General features: G+C 35.8%; 1 protein-coding gene across 3 annotated transcripts in view; it reads right to left on the bottom strand.

Annotated features, from left to right (window-relative positions):
* The window catches only part of VPS13B (vacuolar protein sorting 13 homolog B), an 891,476-nt gene that overhangs the window by 600,812 nt on the left and 265,707 nt on the right, over positions 1–24,957 (bottom strand). For all 3 annotated transcript variants that reach the window (XR_004026232.1, XM_030795363.1, XM_030795364.1), the window contains exons 18-19: positions 15,422–15,556; positions 14,497–14,670 (exon numbers count right to left, since the gene is read on the bottom strand). Coding sequence is in view for 2 of the 3 variants with exons in the window: in XM_030795363.1 (XP_030651223.1) it covers positions 14,497–14,670; positions 15,422–15,556 (309 nt within the window). In the remaining variant the exon portion in view is untranslated. The remainder of the gene's footprint in view (positions 1–14,496; positions 14,671–15,421; positions 15,557–24,957) is intronic.

The following is a 24,957-nucleotide window of genomic DNA, read 5'->3' as shown; positions in this document are numbered from 1 at the left end:
CACTCTTTCCTCTCCATTCAGTGGCTATTTATCACTCTGCAGAGGTGATACATTTTGGCCTGGTCACCTTCTTTCTTCCTGAAAAGATTATTCACCAAGCTCTGCTGGCATTTCGTCAACTACAGCTCATTATTTCAGAAATTCTCATGCCCACATAGAAATGAATCATCTTTAGATTCTTGACATTTCCTGTGTCTCTGTCAACTCTTATCCAACTATCCCAAGGAAATGTTCTAGTTCTCAACTTGAGCCCAAAGTAACACTAACCATAGCTAATAATTCTAAATAAAGCCCAAATCAAGAAGAGAGGAATTGACTGGAAGTGAGCGTAAAAACAAAAAAGAGTGGCAATATCATCAAACTCTAATGTCCTATTATAGATACACTGATAAATACCTTGATAGTGTCTCTACAGAAGTATATATTGCATTCTCCTAACGAAACCTATTTTACCTGAAGTAGATAATTTTAGATATTATTCAAATTTACTATTGTTCTTAACTCTTCCTGTAAAATCATTATCTAGAGTATTAACTTCCACTAGTTTCCATTAAGAATTTGGAATATTTCAACTTCATCAAAGGTTTAACAAAAAAAGATTTCATGAGTTGACCTTGATTTCTCTTTCCTTCCTTCCTTCCCTTCCTTCCTTCCTTCCTTCCTGTCTCTCTCTCTCTCTCTCTTTCTTTCTTTCTTTCATGGAGGCAGGGGTCTCACTATGTTTTCCAGGCTGGTCTCAAACTCCTGGACTCAAGTGATCCTTCCACCTCAGCCTCCCAAAGTGCTGAGATTATAGGCATGAACCACCACACCCGGCTGAACTTGGAGTTTAACTATGACAATCAATATCTTTGTTTCTATGTCAAAATACATGCAAATAGTCAAAGAGCTATTTTTCAAGTGAATATGTGGATCCTCGATCATAAGTCATTGAAGGTTCTTCTGATTTGTACTATCCCAGATAGTTGACTAATGATAAAATTCCAACTATACATCAAAAAGAAGACACATTTTATTTATAATTAGAAAACAATTATCAGAAAAATAAAGTTATTTTAAATATTTTAGTCACTAGACTAAAACTATTCAAAGAGAAATGCAAATCATGATATCTTAAAATTTGGTATTTTATTCACATATACATTGAGACCCCTCCCACTTGCCCCTCAAAGCATCTTCAAAAATTGAGCTATAGACTCTGTGACTTTCAGGGTATATATATTCTTTAAAAATGAAATTTTATTTCATTATTAAAGGTTATATAAGAATTAAGTGTGCAAGAATGCTATGTGTGAGCCAAATAACCATAATTATCTCCAAATAATTGGTTGAAAATAAGTAATTTTGGAGAAGAAATATTTTTTAGTATCTATTATGTTTGCAGAAAATAACAAAAAACATAGCAGAGTAAAAGTATGACTGGGAGTTGACCCATAATCCCATTAAGCACTGGTAATCACTATTAAAAGTAACTTTTATGAATACATAAATATACATGCATGCATATATTCATATGTATATACTGAAGAAATTTTACAAAACTGTAATCTTATATGTAGGTTTATACTTTTATTTTTTCACACAAGCTTTTAATATGAACATTTTCCTTTGACATCAAATATTTCCTACTGGCTAATTTCAAAGACATCCTTCTATGAATATACTGATTTATTAGGTAACTTGCCTACTATTAGACAACAAAGATAATTTGTGATTATCATAAATAAGCTGACATAAATATCCTTATACTTTAAATATAAGTCTTTCAAATGCATCTTGGATTACTCACTTGGGATATCGTTTTAGAAGTGGGATTATAAAAGATAACCACTCTTAAATTCTTCATAAACTTTGCTAAATTGATTTTTAGAGACTCTGTACTAATTCATACACCTGCCAGACTTTTATGGACATACTCATCTCATTATAAATTCCTCAGCTTTGTTTTATCATTTAGTAAACATTTATCAATTTCACAGGTAAAAAAAAAAGTTCCTTAGTGTTTTAATATCAATTTCTTTGACCACTTGTTAATTTGAATTTTTTATGTGTTTTGATCATTTGTGCTTCTTACTTTTGTCACCTTTGGCCATTTTCCTATGGCGTTATTTGTATTTTTATTATTTATCTATAACTGAGTTTTACACAACTTTGGCTATCATATTTTTCCAGATAGATATTTTCACAATATTTCAGATTTTTATCTTTTAGTGGAAATTAGATGATGTCATTATTACATTCAAAGAAAGACTTCTGATAGTTTAAATAATACTGTATTAAGTGTTTTATTCTCATAAAAAATAGAATAAATTAACTACTAAAATTAAAATATCATAATCAACAGAATGTTACTGTGGTGAGGCCTGGAAACTCTACTTTCATGTGTGTAGATAGCTACATATATCCATCTATCATAGATCATATCATAACTCATCATAGATAAGGAGATGTATCTATCTATACAGTATGGAGAGATAGATAGATAGATAGATAGATAGATAGATAGATAGATAGATATACACACACACACATATATCTCCTTAATACCTAAAGCAACACCTAATCTACAATAGATACTCAAATATTTGCCATACAAAAAAAGTATTTATAAGTTAGAACACATTATTTACTTAACTAAAACCAGGTTAGAATATTTTATTTATTTACTTCATTAACAAAGCCTAAAACAAAACCAAAATGAGCCTTATTCTGGCACGTTCCAGGTATTGGCAAAGCAGCTGGCTGAAAGGAACTTAGTATGGCAATATTTGAAAAGTGAAACTCAAGTTAAGATCGACAGAATTAGCCCAGAATTATCAAAAATCAATATTTCCTTTGTCTTTAAGAAACTGTTATTTCATTACTGCCCTCTGCCGGTGGTATCATTTCCCTTTAATTTTCCCACCATGCACCAAACCTTCATAAAATTATTTCTGATCTGCCTCTATATTTAAACCACCCATAGCTAGAAATATCCTAGCCATCTGGAATTCAAGGCTTTTAGGAAATAAATTGTGCTTCAATGTAGAGCTCTGCATTGTTAAAAGCACACCCTTTCAGGTTATGTGATTCTGACTGTGTGTTACTCTGCACCTTTCATTGCCTTTACACTATTTTACAAATCAGTAAATTATAGATAACTGATAGCAATGCAAAATAATTATTGAATGAAGGTACGCAAATTCTGTCAGGTAGAAGTTCACTTGATCTCATTTCTCCATTAAGGGAAAAGCCAGTTTGTTCATTTCCAAATCTATTTTAATATTACTGATCAACAAATGCCTCCGTTTTTTAAATTCTCCTTTGATCTAGTTGTAACATATGCCTGGTTCTCTCATTAATGATGAGTTAAATAAAATCTTTAGCACTTGTCTAACTTATATTTCTATATGAGAGTTATGATTTTACATTTAAAAATTATTCTTTAACGGACTGAAGCCAGACTACATTTTTCCCCATAGAGTAATTCAGAAATGAAATATGTACCTGCAAACAATAGGGCTATGCCCAAACGGCAAAAATAATTTCCTTTGGACCAGCCTATATTTACTGAATACCTATCATACACTAGTTATGGTTCCCTGCTGTTAGGAACTCCCAAATTCATGGGGAAGGAATCCTATAAATAGTTAAGACTATTTGCAGCATGATACAGCAAAAGTGCTATGGTTGTGCTTAGAAGGGAGTAATTAATTGGGAAGGGAGGGGAGAGGAAAGGGATGGGGAGGAGGAATGGCAAAAGTCAGAGGGAGGTGAAAATAAAACAGAAATATCCTCAGTAAAACACTTAAACTCTCACACATTAACAGACAACTGAGTCTCACTTATTTACAAAACAATGCAATGGTATAAGAATGACTCCCATGTATACTGAACTGAATAAAAGGAATGCAAAGGCTGTCAGTAGAATGAGGTTTCTTCTAGAGGGTATAGAACAACTAGGAGAAGGGGCAGGTAGCAAAGACTGATGTGAATTTTACCCCTAAGTGTTTTATAAAGCAACTCCTCTTTTGGCCTATATGAAAGCTACTACACAGCCAACTTCAAAATCTGCACAGGATCACAAGGTTAATGTCATTGGGTCTTAAACACAAAAGCTATGAACTGCAAAAATAAAAACTCACATAGAAAATGTATATCATTTTCTAAGTAGAAAATAAAGTAATACTTGTACATTTTTGATCCATATAAAACATACTTTAAACAAATTATGAGACAGTCCATATTTTCTAGTGAAGTTCATCTGCAGCCCAGTATACAACCCGAATACTTTTTGTATATTAATTTACTACTTACTAATGAAGCTACTATTTACTCTGAATATCAGTTTACTTTTACTATACAAGCAGTAATAAAATGCAAAAAATTTGACCTTGTGCTATATAAATGAGGGAAACTGGTTACCCTTAAGGCTCAAGGGATTTCTGCCTCTGGCTTCCTTCCAGAATCTGGGACCTTTCAAAGGAAGTAAGCAAAGTAATTTCCTGTTGCTATTGCAACTGTTTCTGACTCCTAACATCACAGCTTGCAGGGTACATTTCAATGTGGAAGGAGAATAACGAAACTAGGTAAAGGATTTGCTCCTAGCTTCAGAAATGCATAATCATAGGTTTGCAAATTTTTACCTTGAGAAAAAATTTAAAGTGGATTCCATTAGCTGGGATGTTGAGATTAAGGAAGGAAAAGAAACGACTCGGAAAAACCTTACATTTTCAATCACTGGTTAATATAGGGTACTACTGTGAACAGAATAATTCATACTTAAAATCCACATTATGTTTTAAAGTTTACAATGTACTTGAGGATACAGTGTTTAATTTAATCTTCACAACAATCTTAGTAAGCAGGTAAGAGTATCTCCATTTTATAGGTGACAAACCAACACTAGGCCAGGTGCTGTGGCTATAATCGCCTATAATCCCAGGACTTTGGGAGGCCAAGGTGCAAAGATCGCTTGAATGTAGGAGTTCAAGACCAACCTGGGCAACATAGTGGGACTCTGTCTCTCAAAAAAAAAAAAAAAAAAAAAAAAACCGCACACACAAATGTAGCCAGGTGTGGTGGCTCATGCCTGTAGTCATAGCTACTAGGGAGACTAAGGGAGGAGGATCTCTTGGGCCCCAGGAGGTAGAGGATGCAAGCACCACTGCGCTCCTTCCTGGATGACAGAGTGAGATCCTATCTCAAAAAAAAAGTAAATAAAAAAAGAAACCAATACTCAGAAAGGTTTACTTGCTCAAAGTAACATAATTTATAATGGATGAAGCTGAACCCAAAATATAAGCCTTTATATCAATCATTTATTCAGCTGTAGTTGTTTATATGCTTACTCCTCATTAGAAGTTGATTCACTGTAGAGACTTTGATGCATCGTTATAGTTCTACGCACAAAAAATATGCAATAAATACTTGTTAGATGAATAAATGAATGATTATGCTAAAAAGGTAGAGCAATAAAAATAGGAGAACGGCAAAGAAATACTGCAAGGTGGTGCTTTAATAAAGATAAATTTGCAAATCAACTAACACAAAGTAATTTCATGATTTGAAAAAAGAAAAAATATTTTAAACATATATATATGCTTTGTTTTGTGTAAACATTTAAATATACACCTGTATTTAAATATCTGTAAATTCCTTTAGTTACTATCCTAGCTAGAACTTGACATCTCTAGTACTTGAAAATATTGTTTTTACAATAAGATATTTATTAAACTTTTTGGGGAAAAAAATTAAAATGCATATGGCAAATAGTTTACCACACCTTTCGTCTTGTGGATGTATGTGTTTGCATCTCTAAACGGGAAAAAAATCAATATATTTTAAGAAATTAGTAGGATAAAAAAATTCTCTGCACTACAAATGTAACATTTTCAAAAGGCAATGTCCTTACAACTATCATAATCCTTTAGAAATTGTTTGCATTATGATTAAAAAGTACTTTGTTCCTATGTTCCCACAACTAGTTCGTATGGTAAAGAAATCAGTAAACTTACTTTTATGCATAACATCTTTAACATTTGCTCCCCTTTCTGGGCTTGTGATTAAATGTAACATTTTGAAATCCCAAAGTTCTGAGAAAAGCATAAATCCTTGTCTCACAGCTGCTGTTTGACTGTGGAAACACATGCATTTTCTTTTCAAGCATCTACCATCAAAACTCCCAAAGGGCTTGGACTGGAGAACACCTGCATCTCTTCATTTAGTTCCAATAACAGAGACTAAACTCCAAAATTACAAAAATAGACGCTCTGTTCAGCTGTAGTTACATTTTACCCCTAATTCCCGTGAACAAAAATGCTAGGAGCATGAAATCATTCAGGCAAGCTCTGTCATCAAGAGGATAAGATTTTTTGCACCAGAAGCCCAGTGGGAACATGATAGAAAACTGGCAACAATTACAGATAAAGTACATAGTAACGTCCTCAGGGAGGAAAGAGGAAATGTAATAAGATAGATGGGTATAATTTTTACACATTTATGCCCAAACCACAAATGTGAATTGTCTTTAATTGCTACAATATATAAGCATTCTTACTCATGTGTTCTGTCAAAAATACTAAACATATAACTTCAAGGCAATTCACTTATTTCTACATTGGGAGCAGAGTTTTTTGAAACCAAAAAAGATATTCCCTACAAATTAAAACTTACAATATAAAATACTGTCTCCATTTTTAAAACTCCTAAACAATATATTCTAACCAACCAACTCCAAATGGTGAAACAAGAGTGTGTCTGTTTGCTGGTATGTTTTAATCAAGACAAAGAACTACCTTCCAATGTAACAGCTAATTTACAGAGATTAGAATTATAATTGTGGCTTTCCTTTCCAATAACAATGATCAAAAGTTTCCCATGTGCGATGGGTAAAATTTTAAATTATTTTTAATTTATCACAATTTGGTAAAGTTAAAAAATTTATACCATTTAATTCTGAAACAAATTATACAAGATAATAAAAAGACTGGTTTACATTGGCATTACATTTAAAGATACGTTAAGAGGAACACTTATTTTAAATTATTTTAAAATAACATCATAATCATATAAATCTATTTTTCTTACCTTAGTAAAAAACGTTATTTTTAGTTCCATTATATTAAAAGCAAAAATAGCATGTGCATCTGAATTGCACAAATGACTACAGCTAAGCAGATACTTTAAAAGGTATCATCTTCATTAATGGTGGACCAAAATCAATTAGGTGAAATTTCATAGAAATAAGTATAAAGCTTTCCACGTAGGTTCATAAACTAATGTAGACATATAAAATATGTAAAAATGTCTTAAGAGTAGTTCGTGTGAAAAAGATCCACGGTTTCCAAGTAGCATACAAGCTCAAGACAAATAGCAACTGAATAGAAGTTCCCTACACAAATCTGAGAAGTATATATATTGTACTTTGTAGCATGTGGAAGACTGTGTTAAATTTTGGAGTAACATTTTAAAGAAGATATTTTCAAACATGTAGTGGAAGTAGTTTGACAATCTGAAGACAAATCATATAGAAAATTACTGAAATAAATTTATGATGTTTTGCCTAGGATATTTAATTGGTGGGGTTGTGGAAGCTTTTGTAAAACATCAACCATGTGCAGGGAAGAAAGAAGGCAGAATCAAGGCAGTACTGAAATTGACAGTATTAAGAGGGAAATAGTGCCATTACTAACTGAAAGAGTGAATAATGAAGTATGAAATAGGGAATAAAAAATTATGCTGAGTTTAGTTTTGAATGTGTTAGGTACCATTAAAATATCCAAAGAAAATATTTAAGAAGCAGCTGAAATTTACAGTCCAGATCTCAAAAGAAAATAGATGGACAGAAAGATATAAACTTATGGTTGGTTGCTGAAAACAGATGTATTGATTAGATCATTCAGATACAAAGACAGGGTCAATAACATAATCTTGGTAACAACCTACATTTAAGGAACAGAAGAAAGAAACATGTTCAAGGAGGGGAACAAAGCAAGGAAAACCAAGAAACGACATTGTTCTGGTGTCAAGAATTGTTAGGGACCTAAGATCATACACTACCACAGTTTCATGAAGGCTGCAGAAGACAAGGATCCCAAGTCACAGATAAGGACTTTACTACTTATGGCACAGGAAGCAACACCAGTATCAACATATTTGCATCAGTTCCCTTTGCCCACAAGTCTCACAGAGGTGATGGTATGCAGGTCTGTTCAGATGGCTGCCTGTACATGCAGTGAATTACATAACAGGAGATGAACCCTAAGTTAAGGAACCAAATGTTTTATAACAGTAAGCATGCTTTCTCTTTGCTACAGAATAAGACATGATATTTGTCTTCCAAGGTTGTTCACTATAAGAACATCTTTGAATAGACAGTCCAGAACTAAGGGCAGTCAGTGCTTCCATTCACAAGAAGTGCAAAAACAAAAAAGACCCATCGATCAGCAGTCCCTAACCCCTGGGCCATGGACCTGTAGTAGTCCGTGGCCTGTTAGGAACTGGGCCACACAGCAGGAGGTGAGGAGTGGGCAGGCAAGCAAGAATTACTGCCTGAGCTCTGCCTCCTGTCAGATCAGCAGCAGCATTAGATGCTCATAGGAGCACAAAGCCTGTTGTGAAATGCGCACACGAGGGATCTAGCTTGCACATTCCTTATGACAATCTAATGCCTGATGATCTGAGGTGCAAGAGTATCATCTGGAAACCATCCCCCACCACCCAAGTCCATTGAAAAATTGTCTTCCATGAAGCAGGTCCCTGGCGCCAAAATGGTTGAGGACCACTGCTATAGAGACTTGTCTCTGAACACCTAGAAGCCAAGAGAGACTAAGGATTGAATAGAGCGGGTATGATCAACCATAGCAGTAAATGCTGGAGACTAAAGAGGATGAATACCACATGAAAGGAAGGGGGAAAAAAGCTAAGAAAGGTAAGATAATATGTGTTGTCAGGTACATTTCAGGCTGATATATTATTTCATGTCATTTGTAAGAATAAAATCAGACCAGGAAATGGAAGGTATAGTCCAGTGAATAAATAATCTAATAGTAATTAGAACTGTCTTACAGAGGAAGATATTGGTAGATATTTTCTCTAGTGGTAGATATATGCAGAAGGAAAAGGAAGAGGAGGAAGAAACAGAAATAGAGAAAAGAAAAGGAGGCTAACATGTATCAAGAATTGATTATCTGTCAAATTTATACCCTTGAACATCTGTCATAAATGTTCATTCATTTATTCATTCATTCAACAAATGATTTCTCATGCATTCTTTGTGCATTCATCAGTGATAGTCCCTGGAGATAAAATGGTAAGCAACCAGTGATTAATTCTGCCCGCATGGAACTTACTGTCAAGTAGTAAAGACATATATAAATATACACCGTCTTAACAGCTATGAAAGAATGTAAGAGAGGTACTTAATTAAATTGAGTGGCTTGGGAGGGAGTAGGGAAAAGGCAGAGTCACAGAAGGCTTCCTTGGAGAAACAGTAGTTGAGCTGAGATCTTGAGACTGAGCTGGAAATAAACAGGTATAAAAAGGGTAAGGATGGTTGTGAGAATCCTAGACAGAAAAAAACAGTATATGTAAATACATAACCACCACAGAGAACATCAAAAAAGGCCAGCAGAGCCAGAGCAAAGAGAGAGCAGGAGACACGTAAACAGAACTCCTAACACTGGCTTAGAAATTGAAATGATGGGCCAGGCGCAATGGCTCACGCCTGTAATCCCAGCACTTTGGGAGGCAGAGGCAGGTGGATCACGAGATCAGGAGATCGAGACCTTCCTGGCTAACGCGGTGAAACCCTGTCTCTACTAAAAATACAAAAAATTAGCCGGGCATGGTAACAGGTGCCTGTAGTCCCAGCTACTTGGGAGGCTGAAGCAGGAGAATGGCATGAACCTGGGAGGCAGAGGTTGCAGTGAGCCAAGATCGCGCCACTGCACTCCAGCCTGGGGGACAGTGTGAGACTCCGTATCAAAAAAAAAAAAAAAAAAAAAAAATAGAAATTGAAATGATGGCCTAAATTCTTTTGATTCTAAGCTGATAGAATTCATGGTCATTTTATATTCCTAAACAGCAGACACTCCAAAATTTATTTACACATTAATATCGTGATTAACAAAGACTCAGAACTCTTTAGCAAGCAGAACCAGCTATGAATCATAGGCAAAATATAGCATAAGAAGAGCCAAAGTCTACATTAAAAAGACAAGGGAGTCCGGGCACAGTGGCTCATGCCTGTAATCTCAGCACTTTGGGAGGCCAAGGCAGGTGGATTACGTGACGCCAGGAGTTCAAGAGCAGCCTGGCCAGCATGGTGAAACCCCATCTCTACTAAAAATACAAAAATTAGCCAGGCATGGTGGTGCGCCTCTGTAAGGCATGAGAATCATTTGAACCCAGGAAGCGGAGGTTGCAGTGAGCTGAGATCACGCCCACTGCACTCCAGCCCGGGCAAGGTTCTGTCTAAAAAATAATAAAAAATAAGGGAAGAATATGTTTAGAACCTCATTTTTATTTTTATTTATTTTTGAGACAGGGTTGCGTACTGTCACCCAGGCTACAGTGCAGTACGTGATCTTGGTTCAGTGCAACCTCTGCCTCCCAGGCTCAAGTGATCCTTCCACCTCAGCCCTCCCAAAGTGCTGGGATTACAGGGATGAGCCACTGCACCTGGCAGAACCTATTTTTAAATGTTTTACATATGTCAGTTATAGTCACCAAGTGCTTCTACCTACGAAGGAACCACAGAAGCATCTACTTCTCTATTTGACCTGTTGTATCTATACAAACCTAAGAAATGTGTCATTAAATGGTTCCCCTGAAAAGTAACCATAAATACAGAATGTGTGCTGGCATGTTGTATTCTAATAAGAGCCTTCAGCTCTTTTGCTGTTAATCAGAGTTAGTCAAGGGCAGAATGCAATCAAGGAGGGAAGAGGGAGAAGTGTAAAGGGAATTGCTGAGACTTCAAAGACAAAACAATGCTGTAAGATCATGACAGTGTGGCTCTTTTGACAGCGCTTAATATAAAGTAAAAAAGGAGATCCTTTATGTTAGGAACTTCTAAGACTGAAGGATACAGTGTTTAGTGAGGTGGATTCTCAGGTTAAAACAGAAAATGATAAACAGCCCAACACCCAACATGGTGGAAAAATGTTGTATAGTTAGAAGTTCCAAGTTCTAGTTCAAAGACTGACTTGCTAGGCAATTAGACAAGTTATTGAACTTCTAGGCATCTATTTCCTCCTCTGCAAGACACAAATAATATTTTCTCTGCCTAAAACAGTTTTGATTTGTAAGCAAATAAAATAATTTACACAAATGTGACATTTTAATTGTAAAGTACTGTTTTTATAATGAGCTTTACTAATACCATTAATATTTCTCTCTGTCATAATTCCAAATCCCCACTAATAAAGCTGTCCATTCCCTCACATTCTCAAATCACAGTCAAAAGGCTGCCTAAGTAATTAGCTCCTCTCAAAACTCACTTCCTAATTGACTTTTACATAACATCTGCTGGTCCCCAGTTTAACCACCCATCCCCCTCAATTTGAGCGTATATACACAAGACCAGCTGTCTTCCACACGTCATGCCATGACTCAAAAAAAGCCAGTTAGTATGATCATCATTCAAATTCTATAAGCCCATGAGAAAAGTTCATTAACAACCTCACCTGGACATCTATCTGTTTGTGAAAACACAAACAGAGACCACTCATGCTTTCCTTTAACTGTTCACATAAAAGATTTAACCACCTAACATCTTTTTCTTCCCTTAAGCCTCCGGAAAGATTCCTGCCTCTATTCCATTAGATGCTTCAACTTCAAAAACCAAAGAAAAGTAAATGTAATCATCAGTTACTTGCTTATTCATTCAATAAGTATTTATTGTTAGCTTATGTGCCAGGTATTGGTCTAGACGCTGGGAATACAGTAGTGACCAAAAAGAGACAAAACGTCCTGCCCAAATGAAGCATAAAATTCTAATAGCAGGGGAAACAATCAACAATATAAATCAGTAACATACATTGTATGGTAGATTCTGATAAGTACTAAGGAAAACTAAAGTGTAGAGAAATAAGTAAGAAGTGTCAATACGTGTGCAGGAGACAGAGAGAGAAATTTAGATACAGTGGTCAGGAAAGTAGTTGCTGAAAGTATAACATTTTTGTAAAGTCTTGAAGGACTGTTAAGGAATTATTAATTTTTTCATTTAAGATTTACTTACGATTTGTCTATAACATCAGTCATACTCACATATATACATATACACCCAAATTAAATCTTGTTATAAGAACATAAGATTAATTCAAATTATTTTAAAACTGGCATAAAAATAGTACTTATGAGCTCTCTAAACCATATCATAAATACCTAAGCCATGAATGTGGGTGGCAGTTGTAAGGTGGATGAAAAATTTAAATTTAAAAATACCCTAAATAAACTATGTGAATGTAGTTTTAAGTTAAAATATATTACATTTTAGGTTCCAAACATACCCGAAGGAATATTTTCAAAGCATTAAATACATGATCACATTAAAATTTTACACACAAATCCATAAACATACCACTATCCATAACACTGATGTTGCAGATTAAATGAATTTCCTTAACAGCAAGAAAAAATTAAAACTTTATAAATATTATGGGTGCCACAGATAATTTTTTCTTATACCAGTTTACTTTTAGAGCCATATAAAAAGTTAAAAACAAAAATAAATTTTTGTGACCCTAGAAATGCATTTAAATTATAAAAGATAATATATTGTTGAAGAAGAGATTATTTAAATATGCTCGACTTATTAATTTATTTTAATTGTATATATGGTAAAATAAATATTAGGAGTTCCTGTCCAACTCAAGAATAAGTGGCAAGATTCTAGTAAGATTAATCTCTTCTTTGGTATCAAAATTGTAACTGAATGGTCTGGTCATTTTAGTATCATCTTAAGTTTATTATTTGAAAACAAAAATTACTATATGGGTAATTCTATAAGGAAGTTTACTAAACAATATATTTAAGGAACATGATTAAATAGGCATTAACAAAGCCATGATATTTATCCACCAATTCCTTCTTCCTATAACCATGTTAGACAAACCACATAGGCCAAATCTGACCCACTTCCTGCTTTTATAAATAAAGCGTTATTGAAACACAGTCACATCCATTCATTTAAGTCTTGTCTGTAGCTATTTTTGTGCTACAACAGCAGAAATAGTTGAGATAGAGACTGTAAGGGCCATAAACCCTAAAATATTAGCTGTCAGGCCCTTTAATAAAGTATTTACCAATCCCTGTCTTAAAAGATTGGTAAAATCTTTTCTCTATAGGGAAAACCCTACTTTGGATCTGGGAGTCATTGTCTAATCATTCGTTCTTTATGGTTCCATACCCATTCTTACCAGGCTGAAATCTTATTTCTGAGGTGTGCTGTCCTTAGAAGCATGCTGAGAGACAGCATCCTTAGACTCACCTTTCAAATATTAATTTCCAGTTTTCAATGTGGATGCCACTCAACTGCAAATATTACCATAATATACTCATCTTTCAAATGTTTTGTGTCCCTGTATATATTCACTTGTGCACTGCTTTATTCAATATTCACCTCTACATAGTCTCTGCTCAGTTAATTGCAAATCTTTTCATAGTTTCTACTTGAACATACTAGTGCTGAACATACTTTCTATAAGCTACAGTACTTGTTGAATAATGTTAATGAAGCTCTACTCTAAAGCAGCTATTTGAAACTACTCACTGGCCAGTTACTTCTAGAGAGAAAATGTGGACCACCTATCTTTTAAAACAAATGTCTATATTACTATCATGTTGCTAGCCTCATTGACCGAACACCCTGACTTTGCTAACCACATATTGGCTAAGTGAATTCATGGCTGATAGTGATCTCTACCTATCATACATTTTTCTTTTCTCAGTCTTCATTGATCCTTCCGATACCTTCTCTCAACATGAGAGGTATAGCTCTGCTATTACAGTGTTGAATAAAATGAAATAGATTCTATTCAAAGTGCTACCAGAAAAAAATAAAACTCAAAGAAATGAGATAATGACCTCTGAGATTTTTTTCTCAGTTGTACCATCAAATCTTTTCATTCCTAAAAAATTACAGAAGGTAAAAACACCAATTTACACATGACAAACGGTGGGTTACAAAGTGCTACTATCCCAAGAAAATATGCATTATAATGATATGCTATATTTTAAAACTCAGTTGTTCCTTATATATACGAATCTGAAGTTAACCACTATACACACAGCTAAATTCTCTCATATAAATAAAATCATTATTATTTATAAACACATTTCAATTAACAAAAGTGATACCAAAATTCTTCATTTGAATTTTGAAAAAGCACAACTGCAGAGTAAGCAAATTGACAAAAATAGCTAAAAAAAATAAATAAATAAATAAATTTTAAAAGCCTTTCTGGAAAAAAAAAATGCAAAACAAGGGAATAATGATAGGTTTGTACTTACTGGAATTGTGGCAGTAGTCAATATATTGTGGAACTTGGATTGTAAAGGCCATCAAATCTGGAGCTAAGAGAGACTCTGGCTTTCTACTCTCATTGAGCCACTTGGTGCTATGAAGGTCTTTAGTGTCAGAAGGACCCTGAAGCAAGGGAATCAACCTCTCTTTTCCACTATCAACTGAAAAGAAATATTTATAAAACAATAATAAAAATAAAACATGAGTCACTTGAGAATGTTTGATTTTAAAATATACTAACACCATAATATAACATTTCAACTTTATTTGATAATATTAGCTATACATTTAATTATACTGAGTCTCATAAAATGTAAAGCATTTTTAACTCTTAAGTTTTCATATTTGCTAATGAATGCAGAACATGTCCAGAAAAAGTTTATAAAAGGAAACAACTAAACACACTGTCTTCTAAAAATTAAATGAAATCTGGGCCTTTATAAACTTACCTTAAAATTAGTTTGCACTGAAAAAAATCACAAATAGTTTTAAAAATATATTATGAAATAAAATATTGGTAGGAAGGTAAAGTCATTTTCAACCAAAATTTAAAAACAACTGGGTCTCCTATTTAATTATATTACAATAACAACTTTTTAATTTAAGTGTCATATTATATATATATATATATATATATACACCTCCTATTCCCCCAAAAAGTATAATAAACATTCCTTTAATTTTTCTCCCTCATAACCATTCATAAAACTAAGTGTTTTTCCCTAAATAAAAATTTGTTAAAGTCAAGAAGTATCATCCTGGCACAATTAGAAAAATATCTAAGTAAAAATTTAAAACGTCTGATTCATAGGAACAATGAGTAAATTCTTGTTTCAGTAACACTCCTTGTAAAACGCAAGGCCAATTCTCCTATACAGGCAATAAAGTTTTACAGGGTCCAGCTGCACATACCTGGGGCTTTGGCACAAATTTTTATTGATCCCATGGTCCCAGAGGCACATTTGACCAATGATGTGCTGCAGTACTTCAATTCAACATTCTGGATTGAGCCCTCAAGAGTTGGCAGGGGATTCTTAGATTTCACACCTAATAAAAGAAAACTGCAAATGTACTAGCCGATTGAATTTAAATAATTTTTATACTCCTTCACCAAGGCATTTAAACTTAATTATACTTTAACTGTCTACCTCAGATGTTCTTACAGTATTTGTGTTAGGTTTCATAGTTTAGTGTTTCAGAGGTGAAAGGATGCAAATTTAAAATAAATGGGCTGAACTCTCATAACTATACTTATGCATTCAATTCTTGATTAGTCAAGCTCAAGAAATAAAAGTAAATGCACGAATACTTTTTAAAAAAACAAGAAATAGTTTTAAAAATCATATTTGGCTTTAGAAAACAGAGTAAGATTTTTCTTTTTGAAACAAATTTAACTTATAAAGTCGTTTAATTTAGGCGAAGACTTTCTTTTTTATTTTCTATTTTTTTTGGGACGGAGTCTCTCTCTGTCACCCAGGCTGGAGTGCAGTGGTGCAATCTCAGCTCACTGCAACCTCTGCCTCCCGGGTTCAAGCAATTCTCCTGATTCAGCCTCCCTAGTAGCTGGGATTACGGGCGCATTCCACCAGCCTGGCTAATTTTTGTATTTTTAGTAGCACAGGGTTTCAGCATGTTAGCCAGGCTGGTCTTGAACTCCTGACCTCAGGTGATCCACCCAACTCGGCCTTCCAAAGTACTAGGATTACAGGCATGCCCCATCATGCCCGGCCTAGGTGGAGACATTTAAACATAAAACTACCCAAGTAAGCCTGGGCACAGTGACTCACGCCTGTAATCCCAGCACTTTGGGAGGCCGAGGCAAGCGGATCATGAGGTCAAGAGATTGAGACCATCCTGGTCAACATGCTGAAACCCTGTCTCTACTAAAAAAAAAAATACAAAAATTAGCTGGGCATGGTGGCACGCACCTGTAGTCCAAGCTGCTCCAGGGAGGCTGAGGCAGGAGAATCACTTGAACCCGGGAGGCAGAGGTTGCAGTGAGCAGAGATTGTGCCACTGCACTTCAGCCTAGTGACAGAGAGAGACTCCGTCCCAAAAAAAAAAAAAAAAACCTACCTGAGAAAACAAAGTCTCTGAAATATTTTGGTCAGGTGAAATGAGGAAACAGAAACAAAATACAGGTTGAGGATCCCTTATCCAAAATATTTGGGAGCAGAAGTGTCTTGAATTTTGGATTTTGTTGAATTTTGGAATATTTGTATTATATACTTACCAGTAGAGCATCCCCACTCTGAAAATCAAAAATCAAACATGCTCCAATGAACACTGCCTTTGAGAGTCATGTTGGCTCTCAAAAAGTTTCAGATTTTAGAACATTTCAGATTTTGAATTTTCAGAGTAGGGGGTCACTCAACCTGTAGCTCAAATAGTTCCTGTGTTAAAATACAATAGCTTATAAATAAAATTCACATGCTTCGTATAGATAAAAAGGAGGCAAATAATTTTTTATAAATTAACCAAAAAGTAGATATTAACATCTTTATTATGTACTACTTGCTAAAGGATATAAAAGCACAGAAGGTAATAATTCCCATAAATAAATGGTTGGAAAACGTAATCAAAAGGGAGAACCTCATTTTGATCCTTAAGGGTAGGTGAGAATTATACAGGCAAAGAAACCTTAAGAATATTATACTGACAGTATGGACAACCACCACTAAAATCCTGATGATAGTGATGATGATGATGATAATGACAATTAACTCTAATCAATTAACATTTACTGAGGACTTAAGTATGTGTTATGTACATTATCTCATTCAGTCCTTACAACAGGCCTATATTATAGATATTATTATTATCTTCACTTTACAGATGAGGATACAATAGATTAGAGAAGGTGACTAATTTTTGCCCGGAGGACAACAGTTACCATGTGAAAGATCTAGGGTGTTTAACACAATCTGATCCCACCACAGAAGATTTTATCACTCATTTTGCCAATTATTCACGAAAACCCACCAACGTAATTTCACTTCTTTTTCCCTCTCCATACTTTGGTTAAATAATTCCATCCTTTGTTTTTGAAGCTTCTTTAACTATGTATGAATAATTAAGAGGACCATACACTTTCTATGAAAGTTGTATTAAACATTATTCTAAAATCCTTGACTTTAGGGTATTCAAGAAGACTCATAATCTCTCAAAGAAATTATGATTCAGTCGTCCTGAGCTATGGCCCAGAATTCTGCTATTTAACAAGCACATTAAATGATTTGCAAATGGTTAGAGAATGTTATCCTGAGAAATACCTTGTCCCAAATCAACCCTTATGATATTGTTTAGCTTTGTGTCCCCACTCAAACCCCATGTTGAATTATAATCCCAAGGTTTTAAGGGAAGAACCAGGTGGGAAGTGACTGGATTATGGGAGCAGTTTCCCTCATGATGTTCTCATGATAGTGAGGGAGTTCTCACAAGATCTAATGGTTTATAAAGCATGGCACTTCCTCATTCGTTGGCAATTCTCTCTCCTGCCACCATGTGAAGAAGGTACTTGCTTCCCCTTCACATTCTGCCATAATTGTAAGTTTCCTGGGCCCTCCCTAGCCATGTGGAACTGTGAGTCAATTAAACGTCTTTCCTTTTTAAATTACCCAGTCTCAGGCAGTTCTTTACAGCAGTATGAGAATGGACTAATACTTGGAGCTATTGATTTGCTAATTTGTATTTTGTCTTTATATAATTGTGTACTGATTGGTTGCTATTTTCCAATATTTGCCACCTGAATTGTGTCCATTTGAAGTGGTATCCATTATCCTCTGAGAAGGAGTTCTAAACCTATGGTCTAGAGCATACTTTAAGGAGTTCATTACACCTATGAAATGGCATCTAAAATGCTGTATATTTATGCATTTTAAAGCATTTTTTAACAGATTCTCAAAGTTCCTGTCTCAGGAAATTTTAATGTCTCAAAAAATTAAATGATGCCAAAAATGCTAATACAATCATCATCATCGTAGTAGTAGTAGTAGTAGTAGGAGTAGTAGTAGTAGTAGCAGCAGCAGTAGTATCAATAATAGTAATCATAGCACTTAACATTCACTGAGCACTTACTGAGTGCCATGCATGATGCCTAGTTTATTTTATTTGTTCAGCACACACAAAATAATCCTTAGGAGCTATTACTATTTTCATTCTATATATATATATATACTTAAAAAAGGATTGGAGAAATAAGGATTTTGCAAAGGCCCAAGTCAGAAAGTGGCAAAGCCTGAATCTCATTTTTCTTTATAACAAAGGATGCTGAGCTACTCTATTTAACATCTACTGTGGTTGCAGGGAGCTATAATCAATGGATAACTTACTCTGTTCCAATCACTATGTTAGATGATGAGAGAGAAAAAGAACCTAATACCCTTTCCTCCCCTGGCTCTCAAGCCTTAAGGGTCAAACTCTCATTCAATACCAATTTTTCAAAAGAAATACAGGAAACCTATATAGTAGTCAGCACACAAGAGCTACTAAAAGATTCTCTAAAGAGTCGTCGATGGTGTTCAGAACCAAAAATCTGAATTACTTTCCGGTATATACAAGAGCAAAAGAATACGGATAGACCAAATCAGTTTCTTTAGAATTATTTTATAACACGGCTTCTTTTACAGTTTCCAAAACTTAATACTCTACCTTGAATCATAAATAATAAGTATTTCTTAATATCTCATACATGTTATATATAAGACTCTTATCATAAGTTGTCTGAAACATCTTCTGATAACAATCTTGGCCAGGCACAATGGCTCACACCTGTAATCCGAACACTTTGGGAGGCCAAGGCAGGAGGATCACTTGAGGTCAGGAGTTCGAGACCAGCCCAGCCAATGTGGAGAAACCACATCTGTATTAAAAATACAAAAATTAGCCAAGCATGGTGGCGAGCACCTGTCATTCCAGCTAATCAAGAGGCTGAGGTACAAGAATTGCCTGAGCCTGGGAGGCAGAGGTTGCAGCGAGCCGAGATCGCACCACTGCACTCCAGTCTGGGCAACGAGCAAGACTCTGTCTAAAAAAAAAAAAAAAAAAAAAAAAAAAAAAATTCTTATATGCCTATATAAAGCACTTTGATTTAGACAACTACAATCAAGAATACAGTTCGACACTTTTAACTTTACATTTCTGAAGTATTTTTAAATTTGGTTTAACAACTAGAAGATCATGATGTCATAATTTCTCCTTAAGAAAAGTTTTTTATAATTTGTTTTTAGTGCTAAAAGCTCAGATTTTTATAAGGAAGAGATTTTTGTATAAAAGTTATATTCATCTCTTGATAGACATTCATATCAAATAGAGAACAGTAGCTAGTAAAAATAATCATAGTTTCTTTCCACTCTACCATCAAACTGAAATTATAAAATGCCCCAAATGTGAGCAATAGAAAGGCAGAAGGGAGTACAGTCTTGACATTATACAACTCAGGGCACCACTCACAGAAATACTTCTCTCAGAAATTGTGAAAAGAAATTTACTACTAGGGAAGCAATGTGGTGAAACAAAAAGAGGAAATAAGCTAAAACGTGGCTTCAGATATAGGCAGCATTCCTTACCTTGTAATACAGTGGCTTAAGACTAGTCACTATTTATTATTGTTACTTATGGAGGCCAAAATAACTGCAGTTATTGTTCCAGGTACTTAACTCTGAGAACTTGGCTAAACTTTATACAGAACTTAATTTTGAAAGAGAGTACAATGCTTTTGTAGGATGTAAAGAAAGCTTACATGAGTCAAAAGGACAATCACAATGATAGTGAAAATACCCACATTTGAAAACATGCATTACAAAGTATTCACATATTCCTTTACTCAAATCCAATTGTCATAGTCCACTAGAGGAAAGAAAGAGGTATCCCTAAGGTACCGCAATTGACATATAAGTTATAATGCACTGTCAATATAATAATCTAAAAATAATTACCAATTTTTATAATAAAATTAAATATAGAATAATGCACTGCTATTTTCCTCCACTGTATTAGTCCATTCTCAAGCTGCTATAAAGAAATACTCGAAACTGGGTAATTTATAAAGGAAAGAGGTTTAATTGACTCACAGTTCAATGTGGCTGGGAAAGCTCGGGAAACTTACAATCATGGTGGAAGGGAAGCAAACATGTCCTTCTTCACAAGGTGGCAGGAGAGAGAAGTGCCAAGCAAAGGGGGAAAGCTCCTTATAACATGATCAGATCTCCTAAGAACTCACTCACTATCACAAGAACAGCATGAGGGTAACCACCTCCATGATCCAACTACCTCCCACTGGGTCCCTCCCACAACACATGAGGATTATGGGAACTACAATTCAAGATGATATTTGGGTGGAGACACAGCCAAACCATATCCTTCTACCCTGGCCCCTCCCAAATCCCATGTCCTTATGCTTCAAAACACTCATGCCCTTCCAAAACTCCCCCAAAGTCTTAACTCATTTCAGCATTAACTCAAAACTCCAAGTCCAAAGTCTCATCTGAGACAAAGCAAGTTCCTTCTGCCTATGAGCCTGTAACTTCCTAGATACAATGGGGGTACAGGCACTGGGTAAATACATCCATTCCAAATGGGAGAAATTGGCCAAAACTAAGGAGTTACAGCCCATGCAAGTCTAAAATCCAATAGGGCAGTCATTAAATCTTAAAGTTCCAAAATGATCTCCTTTTACTCCATGTCTCACATCCAGATCACACTGTTGCAAGGGGTGGGCTCCCACAGCCTTGGGCAGCTCCGTCCCTATGGCTTTGCAGTTTACAACTCCTACTCTTGGCTGCTTTCACAGGCTGGCATTGAGTGTCTGCAGCTTCTCTGGCTGCATGGTGCAAGATGTCAGTGGATCTACAATTCTGGGGTCTGGAGGACAGTGGCCCTCTTCTCACAGCCCACTAGTCAGTGCCCCAGTAGGGACTCTGTGTGGGGGCTCTGGTCTGACATTTCCCTTCCACACTGCCCTAACAGAGGTTCTCCATGAGGGCTATGCCCCTGTAGCAGACGTCTGAGTCGACATCCAGGCATTTCCATACATCCTCTGAAATCTAAGCAGAAGTTCCCAAACCTCAATTTTTGTCTTCCGTGTATTCTCAGGACCAATACCACGTGGAACCTCCCAAGGCTGGGGGCTTACACCCTCTGAAGCAACATCCTGGGCTCTACCTTGACCCCTTTTGCCCATGACTAGAATGGCAGGGACAGAGTACTAAGGCTGCACACAGCAAGGGAGCTGGACTCTGCACCCAGCCCACAAAATCATTTTTCCCTACTAGACCTCCTGGCCTGTGATGAGAAGGACTCTCATGAAGGTCTCTGACATTCCCTGGAGACATTTTCCCCATTGTCTTGGTGATTAACATTCTGCTCCTCATTACTTATGCAAATTTTTGCAACCAGCTTGACTTTCTCCCCAGAAAAGGGGTTTTTCTTTTTCTTTTTTTCTTTTCTTTTTTTTTTTTTTTGACAGAGTCTCACTCTGTCACCAGGCTGGAGTGCAGTGGCATGATCTTGGCTCACTGCAACCTCAGACTCCCTGGTTCAAGCGATTCTCCTGCCTCAGCCTCCCAAGTAGCTGGGAGTATATGCATGTGCTACCATGCCCCGCTAATTTTTGTATTTTTAGTAGAGAAGGGTTTCTCCATGTTAGCCAGGATGGTCTCGATCTCCTGACCTTTTGATCTTCCCATCTCAGCCTCCCAAAATGCTGGGATTACAGGCATTAGCCACCGTGTCCAGCTGGGTTTTTCTTTTCTATCGCATAATCGGGCTGCAAATTTTCCAAACTTTTATGCTCTGCTTCCTCTTGAATGCTTTGCCACTTAGAAATTTCTTCTGCCAGATACCCCAAATCATCTCTCTCAAGTTCAAAGTTCCACAGATCTCTAGGGCAGGAGCAAAAAGCCACCAGTCTCTTTACTAAAGCACAGCAAGAGTTAACTTTTCTCCAGTTCCCAACAAGTTCCTCATTTCCATCCGAGATCACCTCAACCTAGATTTCATTGTCCATATCACTGTCGGCATTTTAGTCAAAGCCATTCAACAAGTCTCTAGGAAGTTCCAGACTTTCCCAGATCTTCCTGTCTTGTGAGCCTTCCAAATCTCCAGGAAGTTCCAAACTTTCCCACATTTTCCTGTCTTCTTCTGAGTCCTCTAAACTGTTCCAACCTCTGTCTGTTACCCAGATCCAAAGTAGCTGCCAAATTTTCACGTATCCTTATAGCAGCACCCCACCCTACTGGAATCAATTTACTGTATGAGTCCATTCTCATGCTGCTATGAAGAAATACCCAAGACTGGGTAATTTATAAAGAAAAGAGATTTGATTGACTCACAGTTGTACATAGCTGGGAAGGCCATCACAGAAGGGGAAACAAACTAATCCTCTTCAGAATACAGCAGGAGGGAGAAGTGCTAAGCAAAGGGGGAAAAGCTGCTCATAAAACTATCAGATCTCCTGAGAACTCACTCACTATCACAAGAACAGCATGAAGGTAACCACCTCCATGATTCAATTACCTACCACCACGTCCCTCTAGAACTCACTATCACAAGAACAACATGAGGGTAACCACCCCTATGTTCAATTACCTCCCACCAGGTATCTCCCATGACATGTAGGAACTATGGGAACTATAAATCAAGATGAGATTTGTGCAGGGACACAGCCAAATCATATCATCCTCCTAGTACTTTTCTGAAAAATATCAACTCCTAACACATAATCTCAGTCCTGTGGTGTACCATTAAATCTAATTTTTTTTTCTTTTTTTTAAGAGACAGAGTCTCACTCTGTTGCCCAGGCTGGAGTGCAGTAGTACAATCATACCTCACTGTAATCTCGAGCTCCTGGGCTCAAGTGATCCTCCCATCTCAGCCTCCTGGGTAGCTGGGACTATAGGCATGTACTCTACCACATCTGTTTTTTTGTAGAGACAGGGTCTCACTATGGTGCCCAGGCTAACCCTAATACTTTTTCCACCAACCTTCTTGCCCGCTATACTTCTTTAAGACTCGCTGAGACCTTTCCCTCAGTGTCAACTTTCCAGTGTTCAGTAGACAGCTTATGATCACTTCTGTAGTTATGATGTACATATTAAAAGATGAACTAATGAGAATGATCTGTATATCTCTGTGGAAGTAAAAGATTAAGGAGTCAAACCATATGATTATTTCTGTTCCCCCACTGAAGTCCACCAAAAGACTATTAAGAAATTATTTTAAGGCACTAAACTAACAAAGAAATGAAAATAAAAAGACAAGAACCAAATAGGCCTCTCTCGAACAAGCAAGAGCTATCATCCAAATTTTGAAAGATGGATATCTGATGAACAAGTAGCAATGAGTAGCCTTAGTAGAACAGAGAAAAGTGCCTGTGGGTAATTAAACCAATAAGCAAATTGATCCTGCAATAAGCCCCAGAAATATAAGAATTAAAAAGAGGCCAGGAAGCTCTGAAGGCAGGGATGCAGATGAGGCTAAAAAGATGAGGCGTGACTAAAATTTTATCTAGTGACCACAGATCGTTTTTCTTAATCCATGTAGGATCCTCTCCTGTAATCCACGCAGCCCAGTAACTACCTGACACTCACCTGGCAGAAGACTAAAGGGTTTACTCTGGAGAGGTTAAACCAGGAGGACTCTCAACTAAGGAATATGAAATACAACCATATGCTAAAAGGGGGGAATTATCTTAGAATCTATATGGCATACACATACTGGATAATGAGATCTCCCCTTCCTTTACTAAGTACCAGGCTTAGAAACCTCAAGAAGGAAATGGACGGCTTTCTCTCTGTAAAAATGAGCAAGCTCAAGAAAAAGGAACCATGACACTGATAATTGATTATCCTCAAGCCAAAAATGAATTGTGTCCAATTCCCCTACAATCAACAAGTTCCAACCTCACACAGAGATTTCAGTTATTTTGTACTTCATTCTGCGATATAAAGGATTGTTAAATATTAGATGGAAATCACAAATGTGACAGGCAGATATTATTTTAAAACATAAAGAAAAGGAGCATGGGGTAAACAGACAAAGCCAGGAGCAGAAGAAAACTTCAAATAATAATAATAATAATAATAATAATAATAATAATGATTTCTATCCTCAGAGTACAGAAGATACTGCAGTAAGAAATGAACATTTATTTAAAATATTCAAACAACAAAAACAAGCACTTAGAAATTAAAAATATGATGCTAATTCTCTTTAAATTAATCGAAAGATTGGAAAATAAAGTTGAGAAAATCTCCCATAAATTAAAACCAAAAAATCCAAAGAGAATGAAAATGGAAGAAAAATGAAAAGATCAACATAAGCAATCCAATATCTAAAAACCAAAAGGTCTAGAAGGAACTATTAAAAGAAAATGGGGAAAATAATCAAAAACATAGTTTAAGAGTATTTCCCAAACTGTAGAAAAGGAGTTCCAAATTATTTTGTTTATT

Source organism: Nomascus leucogenys, chromosome 16 (assembly GCF_006542625.1).
Source record: "Nomascus leucogenys isolate Asia chromosome 16, Asia_NLE_v1, whole genome shotgun sequence".
In the NCBI taxonomy this organism is placed as follows: domain Eukaryota; kingdom Metazoa; phylum Chordata; class Mammalia; order Primates; family Hylobatidae; genus Nomascus; species Nomascus leucogenys.
This window is presented reverse-complemented; position numbering and strand designations above follow the sequence as displayed.